Below are 17,526 nucleotides of genomic sequence, written 5' to 3'. Positions count from 1 at the left end.
GATTTTCTTTCTCTTTCTCGCTCCCTGTTTTGTTCCCATCAGACCAGCAAGCCCGAACTCACACACACATACACACACGGTAAATAGCCCAGCGTTGCAGGATTATGGCCCTCACAGATCATATCACCAAATTATAAAAAAGAAACAAAACAATTATATTCAGTTCAAATAGCAGATATCGTCACACTGCTGCCATGCCTCTTATTTTGACCCTCACCTGTGCGTCAGCATGCTCGTTGTTCATTTCAACATCGCATCCCTGCGCATAACAGCACACAGATGCACATAGACTGACAGCTACAGTAGTGTCTATTTAAAACAACACTGCAATCACATTGTCCTCAGTGCCACAGGCAGCTGACCCCTGTACCACCAACCTGACCCAAACACATCTTTATGCTTAAACACACACACACAAGAGTGATGGGAACAGGTTCGACCGTTCTGTCAGGTGTCAGGTGTCCACCACACAGGTAAGCACACATATTCACACAATTAACACCCAGCGCACTGTACATCACCATAGACACATATCAGTTACCTGCAATTGTTATAAACCCACAGTTTAGGTGGAAACAATAAGGTGTACACATCTCCACCCAGTAATAAGGGTTTCAAGTAGAGCAGGAAGTAAAAGTGGATCACTGGGACCTGCTGTGTCCAACACCATGTAGTTGAATTTCTTACAAAGCATTATTTTTATTAGGTTTTCATGTTTTGCATAAAATCTTAATTTGCAAAGCAATGACTTATAAAGCTTCCAAACAAGCATAGTGGTGGAAAAAATTAATCTCTGAAAACATTCTTCCTGCCCTAACCCCCCATTTTGGGCCTTTTATGTACCTATTACATTGAAGCCACAGAGCATAGGCAACAGACTGAGAAATAAATACCAAGAGATCTTTGAAAGAAAAAAACTCATAACGTCGTCAATCAACATTTAGTGCTGCTCTAAATTCTTTCCCAGAACTTGCAACTTGTTATTTTACCCTGTGCCTCAGGAGCTTTGGTTAGACATGAGTCTTTGTCGTGTCAGGAATTGAGACATCTCCTTGCTCAAGTTGCACAACGTGAAACAAAATAAAAAAACTGTCTTGTCATTTATTGTATATCTGTTGAGGTTATCAACATGCAACAAACAGACTAATGCAAAATCTTTAGCTATACCTTCAGAGAGGTGGTATATTAGAAACATCCTGCTGTGACGCATTGTCAGAGCAGCAATGCAGCAATTGTGTAGGAAGAAACCTATTTTCATTATGCTTCATGCCCACAATAACTGGAGCCTGTTGTTTCCATTTGCAGAGGGTTGCTCCTGCTTCTTTAATCTACAGCGGTACCTCCTCTGTGACCATTAAAACTAAAACCTCCCCGACGTCTCTCCTCCTCCAGCACTCCTACCCTCTGGACGAATGCCCAACACACACACACATTTTTGTATGGCAGTCAGTGTGAGGACACTCTTTGACTAATTTCAATTATTAATTTTTCACGTTACCCTAACCCTAACCAAAACCTCATTCTAAATCTAAATCCTCATTTTGAGGACTGGCTAAAATGCCCTCAGTCTGATGGTTAAAAATTCATGTTTGCATCACAATGATAGCCATACAAACACACACAAAAACACACACACGAAAACACGCACACATAGATCTACAGCCAGACAGGAAGCACCCCCTCCCCACTTCCCTTGTTCCTGTTTCTCACAGCATGCATGCGTGCGTGTGTGTGAGAGTGTGTGGACGCTCAAAGGCCGCTACTGTGGACAATCAGCAGGAGGCAGATTGAGCAGCAGGAAAAAAGCCGCACAAAGACAGGAGATAAACGGTAGTAGAGGATAGGAGCATTATTACTGGAGAGCAAGACAAATATACAGAAAATTATACAGAGGGAAACAAACTGAGATAGTGACTGAGTCCAAAAGATGTGATTGTGGAACAATGTTGGCGGTTAAAATGTTTTTTCACAGCTCTCTCTTCCCTCCCTCCCTTTCCGCTGCTAAGTGGGGGGCAGGCGCAGGCGGTGTTGACAGCGATGCAGATAAATGTGAAAACACTGTTTACATATTTGGGATGCCTTTTAAAAGTTTTCCATTCTCACTGAAAGGCATAAAACAATGTGAAATATGTGAGCTCTTCAATTTCAGCTTGAAAGATGTGTGTTTATTCTGTGATTCAGTTCTTTTTAACAAAAGAGTGTGAAATACAGAGGCATCATGATGACGCTGGTTCTGTTGATGTCAAACAGCTGCATGAGTAGCTGGTCTTACGGAGGATCATGAACACGGGCATGGAGAGACGTGGAGTACAGCACAAGAAAACAGAACCAAGTAAAAATATCAACAGGTACACACCTCTCACCACTTTCTGCTTTCCCTTTCTCTCTTTATCTCCACCCCGAATACTGATCAACTGTGTGCATGCCTGTGTTTATGTGCAAGTGTCTGTGTATCCAGAACATTGTGGTAAAGATAAAAGGTCACACACATACGTTTTTACACAGACACACACACACAGATGCTACTTTCCATTGCATTTGCATCCCCAGATTTCCGTTCATTTGTTTAAGCACCTGCCTACAGGAGGTAACGATGGACGCAGATAGAACAAACTGAAGCACGCTAGAATGAAACTTACAAATTGAAAATGGAGATAGACAAGAAGCTGGGAGTGACTGTAAGATTTAGGTCAGGGTTTCTCCCTGCAAATACACACACACACAAAAGGGCAGAGCCATACAATCCCCATAAGTCAACAAGGAAATGACCACTGGTACAATTATTACACTGACAAGGAGGTTCCATTAAATATACAGTACACTGTGTAGGGGGTGGCCAATCCGGGCTTTCGAGGGCCAATGTGCTGCTTGTTTTCCTGCCTTCCCTGCACTTACAGCTTCTGATTGGCGGAACACACCTGATCCAGGTAAAGAGCAGTGGGTAGAGCAGATGTAGTAAGAAAACAAGCAGGCCAGTCGCCCTCGAGGAACCTCGGCTGTATAATATACATTGTCAGCATTATTGATAAAAAACAACAAAATAACATGTTTTTGACTACTGCCTGAATTTCTAGACGTAGTATAATGTTTATTACAACAAACCTGATATTATGATCTTAGTCAATAAACACATTAGTCAGTAAATAGTGATTTTACTTTGGTAGCTGAAAAATCCTCATAATTTCTCAGTAAAAATACATTTTTCCCAAAGTAAAATCTTAAGTAATTAATTAATCAGAATTGTTTTTGAAAGATTCAAACATAATAATAAAATGTCTTTAAATACAGAACATTTCCAGCAGTCCAGCAGGTATTTCATTTATCATTTCTATTGTAGGAAATGTGGTGTTTTGTTTATTCTCCTGACTTTACCGAGTTTACAGCGTGCACATATGCAGAGGAAGACGCTATCTACGACACGTCTATCACGTGTGACCAAGAATAGGCTGCTATCACAACTAATCTTCCTTCCTTTGCTGTAGACAAACATTTTGACATGCAAAGACCCCCCCCACACACACACACACACACATATAACTACATCTCCATCCTCAGAACCATGATAGTTTCATTGTCATCACAACCGTCATCCCAACTGTTGAGTTCAGACACCCACACATAACAAACCAAGACAGACAGATAACCCCGGTTATTCTAGGTTAATTCTGTTCAGGGAGCGAGTTAAGACATCTGAGGGTTGACATCTCCTCTCTAATAACTCCTGTCCATTCCCTAAATCAAAACTCATGCTTGTGACTTCTTCATAAGATGCTGTCAACTCTGTTATGACTATCTATAATAAATATATCCATAACTGCAATAAAGAAAAAAATGTTAATCCATGAAACTGACCACAGCAGCATCCAAAGGCTGAGCCACAAGTCGGAAGAATGAGGAAGACAACGGCCCCCTTTCGTTGTTTAGCGTGAAGGATTGTTTTATTAGTTGGGGCTGGGATGCGGAGTGGTGTTGTGGCCCAGTGAGTTGGAGGCTGGGGGATGGAAGCATAAAGACTGAGCTGATTTCTGGGATTCTTTTGGCTGCAGCCTAAAATTCCCTTCCCACTTCACATGTGTGTGCACATGTTGTTCTTGCTCGTATTTACACAACAATACTGTAAATATGGTGAGATTTACATCTCATAAAAAAATAGATAGACATTAGGCGATAGACAAAAAAAGTGTTGCATCCTGCTTTGTTTTGTATTTTGTAAAGTCTGTCAGATCTAGTTTTGTTCTCCCAGCAGTTCTTAAGGTCTCTGTGGGAACCCTATGTTCTACCTTCACTAATGACTCCCGGTTGTTTGTTGCTTTTCTTGTGAATGAATACAGGTGAGAATCAAGTTGGCTTAGCTCAGCATAAAGAATGAAAACAAGGGGAACCTTTAACCGAGCCAAAGATAATAAAAACTTGACTGGAATTTCCTGCTCTCAGTCAACACATAATCAGAGAAAATTAGTTTATACACTTCAGTTTCCTTTTGGATTAAATAAAAAAAATTAAAACAATCTGTGTTTTGACTGATAAGATGGCTAATTCTGTGTCTTTTGGACTAATGTCAGTCTGCATGCTGGATTAATACATATTTATTGAGTGGTGTGGACCCTTTCGTTTCCCTCTCAGCAAGAGAATAAATGTGCATATTTCTTCACATTCAACCACGTATGATCAAACTGTCAGGATCTTTATGAGTCTGATCCTCTACTGTACGCTTTAACTCTGAGAACCAAACATGTTTTTATCATTTAGGGAGCGTCCACACTCACGCACACAAGCATGAAGAAGAATACATGAACATACAGTGTGCAATGATTTTGCATAGCCCATGATTTAATCCATGAGGGCGTGGATTACTTTGCATTTTCGTTGGACAGTGAAACAAACATTCCTGTTTCTAGAGAGCAAAAAAATTTTTAGTGTATTTTACCAAACAAATCTACAGAAATCTGTCAGTCTCTTCACAAATAAACCTACTGAATGGTCAAACAGCAGAGTTTAGAGCCAAGACGCAGTAAAATAAAGTGAGGATTCTTTCCAAGGAGATGACCAAACATGACTGCAACAGCTGAAAATGTCAAAACAGAGACAATACAGAGGAGGAATGGAGGGAGGAGTTCCAACCAAAGAACCAAAACCACACAGGCGTGTTGTTAAAAGAAGTGAACTCAGATTTTATCCCTCTGCTTTCAGTGTGATGTCTCTTAGCACCAAATCACTCTGACACTCCTTTATTTTATCAAGACCACTGCACTGGCTCAGCTGCCACAGAGCAAAAATGAAACAGAAATCACATATGACACATTATGATGGTGAATCTGGTGTAAGACCTTTACCAGGAAGATGACATCATTTGTAAGTTACGATCTAGTTGTGATTTGTTTAAGTTTGTGGTCGGTGTTTGCACAAAAATGAAATCATAGTTTGGGCTAAAATAAGTTAAAGTGGCACAAAAGGGTTAAAATGTTTATTGTAAAATTGTAGAATTGTAGTTACAGTAATCACCACGCGGTTAAGGTTGAGGAATAATTGTTGTCATGGTTTAAAGAAATCAACAGGGAAATAAACAGCAGCCTCCCAGATGATGTTCCATCACTCTGACCTTCACTGTGAGGGCTCTCTGTGGTTTACAGAGCTGTCATCTGACTTCCTCCTTTGTTTCTGATGAATCCTCCTCCCACAGTGTGACTCATAGTTACTATAAGTCCTAGTGGTCAGAATAAACTCATGAACTAATAATAAAGTCATGTCTAAGATTCCTGACTCACATTTGAAATAACTGATGATATTACTTTATTAAAACTTAATGAAAATGTCAGTTTTGTGTAACTTGTTGAAATGTAAGCACAGATGTATTTGAGTTACCAGAAAAAAAAAAGAAAAAAAAAACACAGTACAAACCCTTATTTCTTGATGTGCATCAGCTTGTTAACAGTTGAATGTCCAGATCACACCCATGCTGTTTTCCATAAACGACTTCCTCTTCCCTCTTCACTCGTGTGACATCTCTGCCCCGCTACACTCTCACTCCTGAACACACATGCACACAAACCTCCTTCTGTTAATGCTGGCAGAAACAGTGTGAGTTATGTTAAAGCTGGTTTGTGCATGTGTGTGCGTGCGTTATCTCATTGTCAATGAGACAACTGCTTGTCCAGCCAAGGCTTAACTTTTGTGCTGAGTATCTCTGTGACCACAATCTGACCTGTGTGCCTGTGTATGTGTGTCTGTGTGTGTGTGTGTGTGCAACAAAGCAAATAAGAATAGTTCCTAAAATAATAACTAATAATAAAACATTATTTGTACACTTCATTGTCAAGACCTCTTTCTATCTATCTTCTCCAGCACTTTGTCACACAGTTCAAGAGTGCATGCAGTTTTCTGTTGGTCTAGGGATTTAGCTGGATGATATCAGCATTGAGTCTCTTCTTCATCAGTTCAAAAAGCTAATTCAACCTTTTTAGTGCTACCATTGAGGGGTGTGGAGAGGCAGGGGAGGAATAGCGAAGGCAAAAGAGGAAGGATATCATAACCATTTCATAAATGACTCCTCCCATGCACCGTCTCCAGCTGCACTGGTGTTTATCTCTGCATAGACTTTCATGAGGCCTCCAGGGATGAATTAGAGACCTAATGACACCCCATCTTCACTGTATCTCTCTGCACTGCCCCACTTGCTCTCTCTGTTTGTCTTTGTATGCATGTTTCTCATTTGTCCTTGTCTATTTTAATGTCTAGTTTTATCTCTTTTACAAAACCGTCTCCTACTGAGGGGCATTTTTCACATTTTCATCTCATCCTCACTCACCGTTTATGAAAGTTCACGCCAAGCCCACAAATTTTTGACATATCAGACACATTTCGTGGAAATGTGCATTTATCAATACCCAGACAACAAAACAACACATTCTAGTTTTAACTCCCTGTCGACTGACTACCTCGCATGTGAAAACAGTAGTGAGCAGTGAATAAACTGTGTTAATGGTCTGCAGGAATAGGTTTACCAGTTAATGATGGATGGGCCAAAACAAAGAAAATATCACATTACACACTCTCGACAGGCCAAACAGTTGGGGGAGGGGGATGGCACATGCACACGGAAACACAGGGACACACCTGCACGTTTTTAGAGGATTATGGGATGCTTTATTCACACACACAATACAGTGGAGGGCCCAGACACCAGACTCACATGCACACACATGCACGTTGGTTCTCTGATTGCAAAGTCAAACAAATGATGCTCTGTCAAACCAATCATCTTTACCTATAAGACCCCTGAGCCAATGAACAAGCTTGGTTAGTAAATTTAAATGTGTAAACAGAAACACCTATGGACTACAAAGACCCATAACAATATGTACAACATGCTCAGACTCTCAGTGAGAGTGAGAACAGCTGACAGAGGTGGAGAAAGTTCCCTCCAGTGCCACTATTTGAAGATATTATATAAAGCATTTTCCAAAAAATAAAAGTTCATTTGAACTACCTTGCTCATCGTCTCTTACTGTGACTGACCTCAGTGAATCAACAGCACTCTCTAGTGGATTCAGTTGGATGCTGCTATGTCAGGTGAGTGGACGATACCTGCTGTGAATCATTATAATCAGGTTAAACAATATTAAATGCTGGGTTAATGCCAAATACTGAATACAAAACAATACTATGTTGTTAAGTATTTTTTCAGTTTTCAGTTTCCAATGAAGTTGGAAGAATGTAACTGTGAACAGAGTTATTCATGTTCATGCTCAGGTTTTTTGTGATCAAACATTTGTGTGTGTGTGACAATCCTAATTTGCTGTTAGCTTCCTGTTTCATGTTGAAGAAAGTTAATGCTGCAAGAAGCTCATAATTATCATATGGCCTTGTTTGATACAGATACATTAATTGTGGAGAAATCAGTTTTTGTCAAAAACAAACTTTCTAATAAAGTTTAACTTGGTATATAATAGTAAAGTATAATATCATAATACATATTAAAATAACAATATAGTATATAAACATTTAATTTATAAGTGATAAAAGTGTAACAAGAAATGCACATCTGCTGCGTATCCGGAACCTTTGAAGGGGGAAGACTTTAAACGGCGGACCAAGACTTGAAAGATGGCGGACGTACCAGATGATGCCCCAGAACGTGAGTTTTCAAACTTTAAAAGTCGTCTTAGATTTTTTCCTGCACAAATATTTGGGTTTGAATTTGGCGTTTTATTGTCTTATGTTATTATGAGATATTAAACAAACGTTTTAAGGTTAGTGTCAGCGACATTTACAACACTCCTGATGTTTGTCTTTAGAGTTGTTGTCTGGTCAGATTATCTGTTACTTAATATTAATATTAATTTTTCAATATCACAATGTGGAGAAAAGCTGATCAATGCCATTGCACTTGTTTATTTTTGTTTGAACAAGATAAAATAAATACTGACTTCAGGCACAGTGTAAACTACATCTTCCATAAACACAGCAGCGATTTAATTCACAACAAACAGTGAATTCATTAATTGATTGATTGATTGATTGATTAATTAATTAATGTTATTGAACTTTGCTGAGTCAATTTGTACGTTGCAATACTGCCTAAAAAAATTGCTGAGTCATGGTGACACAATGATAACAAGCCACATTGAATCATAGGAGTTTGAAGTTACGTAGTTTATCTAGAGATTTATTCTTATAATTTCTATATTTCATCTATTTACGTTTAGTCATTTGGTAAATAGTCTATCCAATGTGAGACACATATACAGCAGGAGCCAATGCTACTTTGACACATGGCCCAGAGCAGGTGGGGGTTACACCACCGATGCTAAAATAGGTGGAAGTGTCAAACCATCCAGCTATGATATTTGCAAACAGTGAAATATTTAAATTCAACAGTTCATGTTTTACTGGCTACACTAGTATAACAAATGGAAATATCCCCAATATTTCCCCAAATTTCAGCTTGACATATTTACTGTAGTACATTTGGAAACATCAGCATCACCACTAGAACACTAGAAAGTTGTAGTGACTCATCAGTGAGCAACAGGCTGAATGAGATTATAGAAATGTTGGGACAACTTTAGCTTGTGTGTATTATCATGATAAAGCATTGTGATCTAATGTATTTGCATCTTCTTAAACCTTTTCAGACTGCCCAGGTACAACAAGTGAGCAAGCAGGGAAGTCAGCATCATGTCAGGGCTGCCCCAACCAGACTCTGTGTGCCTCTGGAGCCACAAAGGCTCCTGACCCTGGTAAGAGACGTGTCACACTGGACTCTGTCTCGCGATCAAGCTGGTTTGCATTCTAGAGGACGAGTTAGTAGCTTTAAAACGGCCAATATTGCAGTGAAACCTCTTTTTGAGAGTCTTGTGCTTCATCGTCTCCCTCTATTTCTGAACGCAGCCATAGCAGAGATAGCAGAGAAGCTGTCCACAGTCAAACACAAGATCCTTGTGCTTTCTGGAAAAGGGGGAGTGGGGAAAAGCACCTTCAGCGCACACCTGGCCCACGCCCTGGCAAGTGACAGCACAAAGGAGGTAATATTTTTATTTCTGAATCGTGCCTCTTTAATTACAGTGATGGCTGTTGATTTTGTATGTTTGCTCATGTGTCGGGGTTGATTCCTCAACGTTCTCATGATCATTGAAACTCCACGAGGCGAGCTCTTACATGGAACCCCAGACCGACGGAGATTGATAGTGATATTGTGTTTGTCCATTTGCAAATAATCGCACCAACTGGAGTGTTTCTGCTCTCAGCACGTTACCTGTGTAAAAAGACACCTGTGAGCCAGAAATCTTGCTGATAGATGGGGGATCAAATACTTATTTCTCTCATTCAAAAGTAAAGCAATTTATAAGTTTATTTAAATGCAGTTTTTTTTTTGTTGTTGTTACCGATAAAATTATAGACTGATCATTTCTTTGTCAATGGGCAAACATACAGAGCCAGCAGGGGATCAAATACTTATTTCCCCTCACTGTAAACTATGTTGTTTGGAACTAAATTATGTCATGTTTCAAATGTGCCACTAGAGGTCAGCGGAGACACAATTTAACTAACCAAAGTTTAAGTGCAGATTTCTATAAATCAAATTATGTAATTAATCAGTAAAAGTTAAAGGCAACGTTTTGTGTGATATGATGTATATTTGTATAGAAATCTGTGTTTTGTGACAACTAAAAGTGCTGGTTAATAAACCAATGTGTTCCGTTTTGTTCCAGTTCGATTTCTAAATTCTTTTTTCAGCATCTTTTTCTAATACAAGTTCTTGAGTCAATAATATTCCTTTGAGTTAAGGAGTGTTAATCCCTGGGTAAATTTCAGATTTTATGTTTTCTTCTTGGGTTAAAAGAAGCAAATATAATAAAACAAACAGAAATAAGGGTAATTACCAACGTATGTCAGCATTTAGTAACGACCTTTAACATGATGTTGAAAAATGTGCTGTTCTTGATTTAGTGTGGTTTATGGTGGTTTCCTTTCCTTCTCTGTACAGCTGATGTGCAGTATTTTTTCTGAAAGTTTACTCCCTTTTTCAATCTGCATTTTGTGCTTCGGAAATTTTAAGCTTGACGAGTGTTTGATTTACCGGCTTTTCCAGGTTTCTGGTATCTGGGCAGGATGACAAAACATATTTTTAACATCTGGTCTGGCATGGATAGAACAGATCTGTGTTACTTCTGGATGTTTTCTGTCCTAATATTTACCTCTCTCACTCTAGTTGACTAGTTGAACTGAACATTTCACAACCTGTCTGCCTCTGCTGAAACACTTGTGTAAAACCATGTTGCTGCATATGTAGCTGCTCTAGTACAAAGACCACATATACAGACTTGGCGTCCATCGTCCTGTCTCAGATGTCCTCTGTGGAATCTTTGAGAAATGCCAAAAGTTGTTGTTGCTGAATTACAAAACTGAGTTCAAGGTTAGTTTTTCTACACTGGAGATTCAAGTGTTATTTATTTTTTTTGCTCTATCTCCTTTTCTATTTTTAGGTTGCCCTGCTTGATGTAGATATCTGTGGTCCATCCATTCCCAGGATCATGGGCATAGAGGGAGAACAGGTAAATAGTAGTAGCAGTTTTGTGTTGTAATATAAATTAAATATGAATAGTTGAAGTTAAACACATACTTTTCTAAAGACAGTAGTTATTGTGTCGAAACTTAATGTTTGTTTTGACTTTGAGATCAGTCTTGTCAGGCTGTGACAGGTACTCTGTGTTGGTTCAGCCCGTGTGTAATTAGTTTGTGTCCTGTGGACAGGTTCACCAGAGTGGCTCAGGCTGGTCTCCTGTGGTGAGTTGTTTCAAATTACGCTTTTTGAAAATTCTTTAAAGTTTCATTCTTTGAGGGAACTGTGTGTATCATAAATCTGTGTGTGTATGTTGCAGTATGTTGATGACAATTTGGCAGTCATGTCCATCGGCCTCCTGCTCAGCAGTCCTGATGATGCTGTGATTTGGAGAGGACCCAAGAAGAACGGTGTGTGTGTGTGTGTGTGTGTGTGTCTGTGTGTCTGTGTTTGTAAAATAGATTTTATCTATTCCAAATGTTGTATGATCTAAACCTGTGGGATATTTCTCTTCAATCAGGAATGATTAAGCAGTTTTTAAGGGACGTTGACTGGGGAGACCTGGATTATCTTGTTGTGGACACGCCCCCTGGTACTTCTGATGAGCACCTGTCAATTGTCCAGTACTTAAGCTCCACCCACGTTGATGGAGCCATCATCATTACCACACCACAGGTACACACATATGCTGAGACGTGTAAAGCGAGCGAGCTACTGCAGCAACTACATTCACAGCATCTACATCAATAGTAAAAGGGAATTTCCACACACAGATATCGTTGTGACTACTTTCACTCCAACTGCTTTGAATTCAACTAGTAATTTCCTGCATTTCCCAGAATACATTTCAGCCACCTGGAGTTGTTCGTTGGTTTGGTGGTTTTTATATAACTTGAGACACTAATAACGATAGTGACACAAAAAGTCTCCACGAAATTAATCAGCGAACGACAGCTACCAGTCGGATAAAAGGCAGAAATCACACCCATTACACGAAATGCAAATAATGCTGTAAGCGCACTGCATCATGCAGACTTGTAATGATGTTGGTGTTATAGGGAAACTTGGTGAATCTGCTTCTTTGCTGTGATACAGTGATCTGTTAAAATATGCTAAGTTGATAAAAAATAATAGCAAGTACTGGCAGTAAAAACGGTTTCGTCCTAATGTGCTTAATAATCATAAAGAAGAAGAACTTCTGTCTAGAATTTCTTAAGAATATTCAGTCGTAAAAAAAGATGACGACTACAGTCGAAGAAGGGAAGAAAACTTGGAAGTTTATTATGCAATGCAGTGGTTAGATATTATCTTATTATCTGGAAAACCCCCCTGTGACTGTCGCCAGTCTGCTCTCAACCTACACATTTAACTCATAGCTATATACAGTAAGTTCCTGTCCTTTTCACTGGGGGCTTGTGCATAATAATTCTGTGAAATGTAACTACAGGAAGGAGATAGAGAGAAAGACGGCCTGCCTATAAAACAAGCTGAAATCCAAGAGAACAGTTTTAGCACATTACATGTTTAGAAAACACAAAAGTTGTGTTTGGGTGAAATTGTGTGTCATGCAGTTAGTGAAAGTGAAAAGTATTCAGGTGCGCTGCTCTGTGGTCAGGTTCTTCCTGCCTGAACCGACCAGATGGTTTAGAAAGGATTACACCTGCCTGTGTAGTGGCAAGATAATGTGAACTATTTGCACCTTCCTGCTTTTTCTGTATATGTTGATCATGAAATGTGATCTGATCTTCAGCAAAATCGCTACTTTGCTTTCACAGTTCCCTTTTTAGACCTTGAGTGCTGCTGTGAACAATTAAACGTTTCATCAGTCGACATATCTTTTTCATGGTAACGGTGTCAAGAGTGTCAAGGTGTACAATGTCTTTTTAGGACACTCTGACCTACATACAGCATTTGGCATAAAACAATAACGGCGCACCAACATGAAAACATCATCCCAATGGCAAAGTTTGGTGGTGGAAGCATCATGATTTGGGGCTCAGTCAAAGTTCAATCAAAGCTGTTCAAAAATGAATTGTCATGTTTATTATTTATTATTGTTAGGAGATGCAACCACCCAATGACCCTGAACATCAAAGCACATGTACCAAGAAACTAAACAGTTCACTTACTTTCTGTTGCGTCTGTATAACATCAAACAATTCTGTGTTGGTACAAAAACAAAGATGTGAAGTCCAATGAACTCTTTGTGAGCGTCTGTGATTAAAATTGTGGTGAGGCATCGATCAGAGCAAGAGTATGGGACCAAGACTGGAACTATGATTGTTCCAAAGCTGAGTGGCTTCTAACATCTTCAGTTAACGTTTTTAACCACCAGGGCTGCTCCCACAGTTTGTCATAATCCTGTAATCCCAGTGTGTCATCGTATACCTGTGGTTTTCTTTTACCCTTTGTGAAAGTATCATTTAAGATAAACTGCTTTTGTTATTCTATACTAATATATTTTATATTGTTAATTTAAATTTTTTTTTATTATATTAAAAGGTGAGTATTATTTGGCCGCCAACAGATTTTGTTATAAACCTTATGCAACAGTGACGTCAAAGTTGTCATTGCACAATATAAAGTTTTAGTTCAGTTTTTTTTTTTTTTAAACTTAATATCTGTTCACACAGATCACAAAGTAATAAAATGGTAGCAGCACCATTTGAAAAAGTATTAATAAAAAGTACAGTCTTGCAGGAGAAATGATGCATCTCGGGGATTCACGTGTTTTAATCTTACTTGCATTATAAACCAGAAAATCAAAGGTGGATTAAACAACACGTTTTACAGACACTCAAAGAAAACAGTATTGTCAGGCTTTAGTTGCCAACGGCGCTGTCTCTCACAACTTGTTTTATTCCGTCTTATGATAAGTTTGTGTGACACACACCTTAAGTATTTGGTGACTGTTTACCAGATGTTGTTACTGTGAACTCGCTACAAGCGCGTTTGTGTCTTTAATTCTTAACAAACATTTCCTGATACTGGAAGGAGGTTGAGTCCTGTGAGGTCAGTTAGCAGTAGAATCACTTCCTCATTCCCTCCGCTCTCACTTAACCAAAACTAACCACGACTGAGCTGGAATTACCCAAAAGGGAGTCGGTTCAGTTCATATCAACCGACAGGTTGCACAATTCTTGACTGTGGAAAGCTTTGTTTTACACACTCATCCACGAACACATTTAATAATGGGATTTGCTCAGTTTATCGAAGCTAACAGCTGTTCTTATGGGAATACTGATAGCGGAAGCTGGAGGGTTGAAACCAATTAAAGATTGTCTTAGCTTCCTCCCTTTCTTCTGCCATAAGGTCTCCTTCCTTCTTCTCCTCTCTTGTTTTATGCACTACTATTTCTGCTTCTCTTTCCCTGTAGGAGGTGTCGTTACAGGACGTGCGAAAGGAGATCCGATTTTGTAAGAAGGTGAAGCTGCCAATCATCGGAGTGGTGGAGAACATGAGCGGTTTTGTCTGCCCTAAATGCAAGGTCACTGACAGACACACATACATGTAATGCAAATGGCACATGTCACATGACACATGTATGCAAGTAATGTCACTGAGTGGGTGAAATGTTTAGTACAGCCCAGCACTAAATATTGTAAGTACTAGAGTAAACAGTCTTTTATGTGTTATACATTTTTTGTTAAGACGTTTCACTCCACAGTATTTGCAAGTCAGCATTATAGAGAGAAAATGAAGGACCTATAAGTACCATAAATCCAAATCTATTCCCTTTTAAAGGGTCAAAACCTGGTAGAAATGATTAAAACAACGGTCTTGAGCAATGTGTTATCAGTTACAACAAAATAAGTTATTTGCACACTGGCAGGACTATTTTATTTTACCCCACTAGTGTGTGAGGATTGAACAGGACTTCATCGTTCGTAGTGGTACTACACCACTAAATTAATCTACACAATCATCAACATAACGTGGTGATAAATCATTTTTCTTTGGCCTCTTCTTTGTAGAACACATCACAGATCTTCCCTCCAACCACCGGTGGTGCTGAGCAAATGTGCGCAGATCTTAATTTGCCTCTGTTAGGAAAGGTACCTCTAGACCCGAGGATAGCGCGAAGCTGCGATGAGGGCAAATCTTTCCTGAGCGAAGTACCCGACTCGCCTGCTGCCGAAGTCTACCGGAGAATTGTGCAGAGTACGTCTTTCCATGAATGCATACGCTCCACACATATACACGAGCATCTCCCGTGGCCTTTGTGACACTTCCTAGGTGATGGTGTGGATTGTGACACATTACTAGATAAGGAAGTTAGATCTTTACATAGACGTGTTTTGCCTTCCATTGAAATCCATTATTATTTTTGATGACTAGATGGTTTACTTGTTGGCTCAATACCCGATTAAATGTAATGAAAGAAGAAGTAATGACTTCACAAATGGGAAGCAGTGAAATAAAGAGGAACAACTGTTGTATCGAAATGCATTAACTATACCTTTAGCATGAGATTAAAGTTGTTGAATCAATTGTGGTTTGTGTAAACAATGATTCACACATAAGCTTTTGCAGATGTAACAAAAAGCTGTCACACACACTCGCACACTACGATTGTTAACAGGTTACTTAGGTTCGTTTTGTATATATATTTGAATCCTTGGAAGTCAGTCATCGTCACACTCTTCTTTCCTCTGCCAGGCATCCAGGACTACTGTTCGAACCATGTGACGGAGCAGCAAAGCACCACCTGATGCTTCGATGGCGGCCATATTGGACCAGAACAGCGAGACTGGATGTGTGTGTGGTAGAAACACTTAACCACAGAATAAGAAAAACCTATAATATATTAATATTAAATGGTTTTTTAGGCGTGTTTATTAAAACTTGTCAGACTTATCTCAACATCATCATGATCATTTCTAACGGACCGCTGCTTTGATTTTAGATAAGCTGGCTAAATAATTAATTACGGCCCAGATTTGTGTTACAAGCCATTCCTGCTAGAGAAGTAAATCTTTAAAAAAGTGTTTCTTTGTTCCACAAAGCCTAAATGATTTCCTTATACAGAGTACATTATCGTTTTTATTACCTCCCTCAAAAAGGAGTAAGTAATAGATTAATTGGGGACTTTTTTCATCTGCAGATGAATAAGCATTTGTCGCTTAAGTGAGTATTTACAGCAACAAAACTGTTTATGTAGGACTGAGTGAAAATAAACTGCAGTGCTCAAGTTAATGGAAGCAAAGGAATATGTGATTCAGTGCAACAGTGATAGTTGATGTACAGGTGGAGACGTGGGTCAGTCTGATAGTCAGCGCCATTACAAGATGGAAAATGATTAATACTTCACCATATACTAGCTGCTGTTTTGAGCAAGTAAAATCTCTAATGGTGTTAAATCAACCATTTAACTTTCTCTCACATGAATGTTGTACCGCACTGATTGTACCATGTTTGTGGATCCACGGTCTCTGGTTGGAGTAAATCAATACTGAGAAAAAGTAAAATAAAGGTATTAATAATGACCGGTGCAGATTACTAGTTAATCAATTCCTCTAAATATAGAGCACAGTACCATGAGCATAGTACGAAATTCCAAGACTTTCTGTCTTGACTGATTTCCTGATTTATGGAGAATATAGGACCAGCAATGTGCCCAAGACATTCCCACTTTGAATTCCAGGATGTGAATAATAGTTTATTAAAACACGTCCCAGCTGATCTATTTACCAGTTGTGATCTTGTTTATTTTTATTCTCTTTAAATGCTTATAAATCCCTGATAAAATAAGATAACGTTGTCTTTGTTGTAGTTTCATGTTGTTATTGTATATGAAGTATCAAGTATACTCTATTGCTGAAGCATTTCACTGAGAAAAATGCGGAAGATGGCTACGGTATGTGGATAGTTTATACCCGCTGTCTTCACATGTCTGTCTGTGTTTTCTTGTGTACTGTCATATTTAGTTGTAGTTCCTTCACTAAAAAGCACATGTGAAACTGCATTTACATCCGACTAAAAAACAAAACAGCCGCTGCAGTCGGGCACTCTCGTTCCACATTATTATATCAATAGGTATGTTTGCAACCTGATGAGTTGTAAAAGTACAACTTAAAATGTAAATGCCTACAGGACTGACTAGACAGGATGCCTTCCACAGTGGGTACAACAAAGATTTATTACAAGAGAAAAACTTCAGTGAAAGCAAGTGCAGCCTCTCGTAGAACAAGCTTTGGCCTCTAATACGTTCAAATGTATTTATTTTATAATGGTTTCTACTCCGTAATCATCCTCCATTACCCAGTAACACAGGGCTCTTTAAACGAAGCATTGTTGAGTCACAGCTTGATTTGCAAAACCTGTGTTACCTACCTACCAGATAAACACAATCATTGCTAGTCACAGTGCAGGTTCTCACTCTAGCAACCAAAAGACTACACCTGCTGTAAATCTGTGCTTGGTTGTGTGTGAATAACCTCCACCAGTATAACTACTAACTAAAC

General features: G+C 39.0%; 1 protein-coding gene across 1 annotated transcript; it reads left to right on the top strand.

Moving 5' to 3' along the window:
* The first annotated feature begins 8,051 nt into the window (after window positions 1-8,051).
* Window positions 8,052-16,823, top strand: nubp1 (nucleotide binding protein 1 (MinD homolog, E. coli)). Its single transcript, XM_026359570.1, has 10 exons — window positions 8,052-8,134; window positions 9,135-9,239; window positions 9,391-9,524; window positions 10,986-11,054; window positions 11,254-11,286; window positions 11,382-11,472; window positions 11,583-11,737; window positions 14,439-14,549; window positions 15,037-15,223; window positions 15,722-16,823. Exons 1-10 carry the CDS (start codon window positions 8,104-8,106, stop codon window positions 15,772-15,774), a joined length of 969 nt encoding a protein of 322 aa, XP_026215355.1. The 5' UTR covers window positions 8,052-8,103; the 3' UTR covers window positions 15,775-16,823.
* Window positions 16,824-17,526: the final 703 nt, after the last annotated feature.

The sequence above is a fragment of the Anabas testudineus genome, chromosome 8 (assembly GCF_900324465.2).
Source record: "Anabas testudineus chromosome 8, fAnaTes1.2, whole genome shotgun sequence".
Taxonomy (NCBI): Eukaryota; Metazoa; Chordata; class Actinopteri; order Anabantiformes; family Anabantidae; genus Anabas; species Anabas testudineus.
Note: the sequence above shows the minus strand (reverse complement) of the source record. Positions and strands in the feature narration are given on the sequence as shown.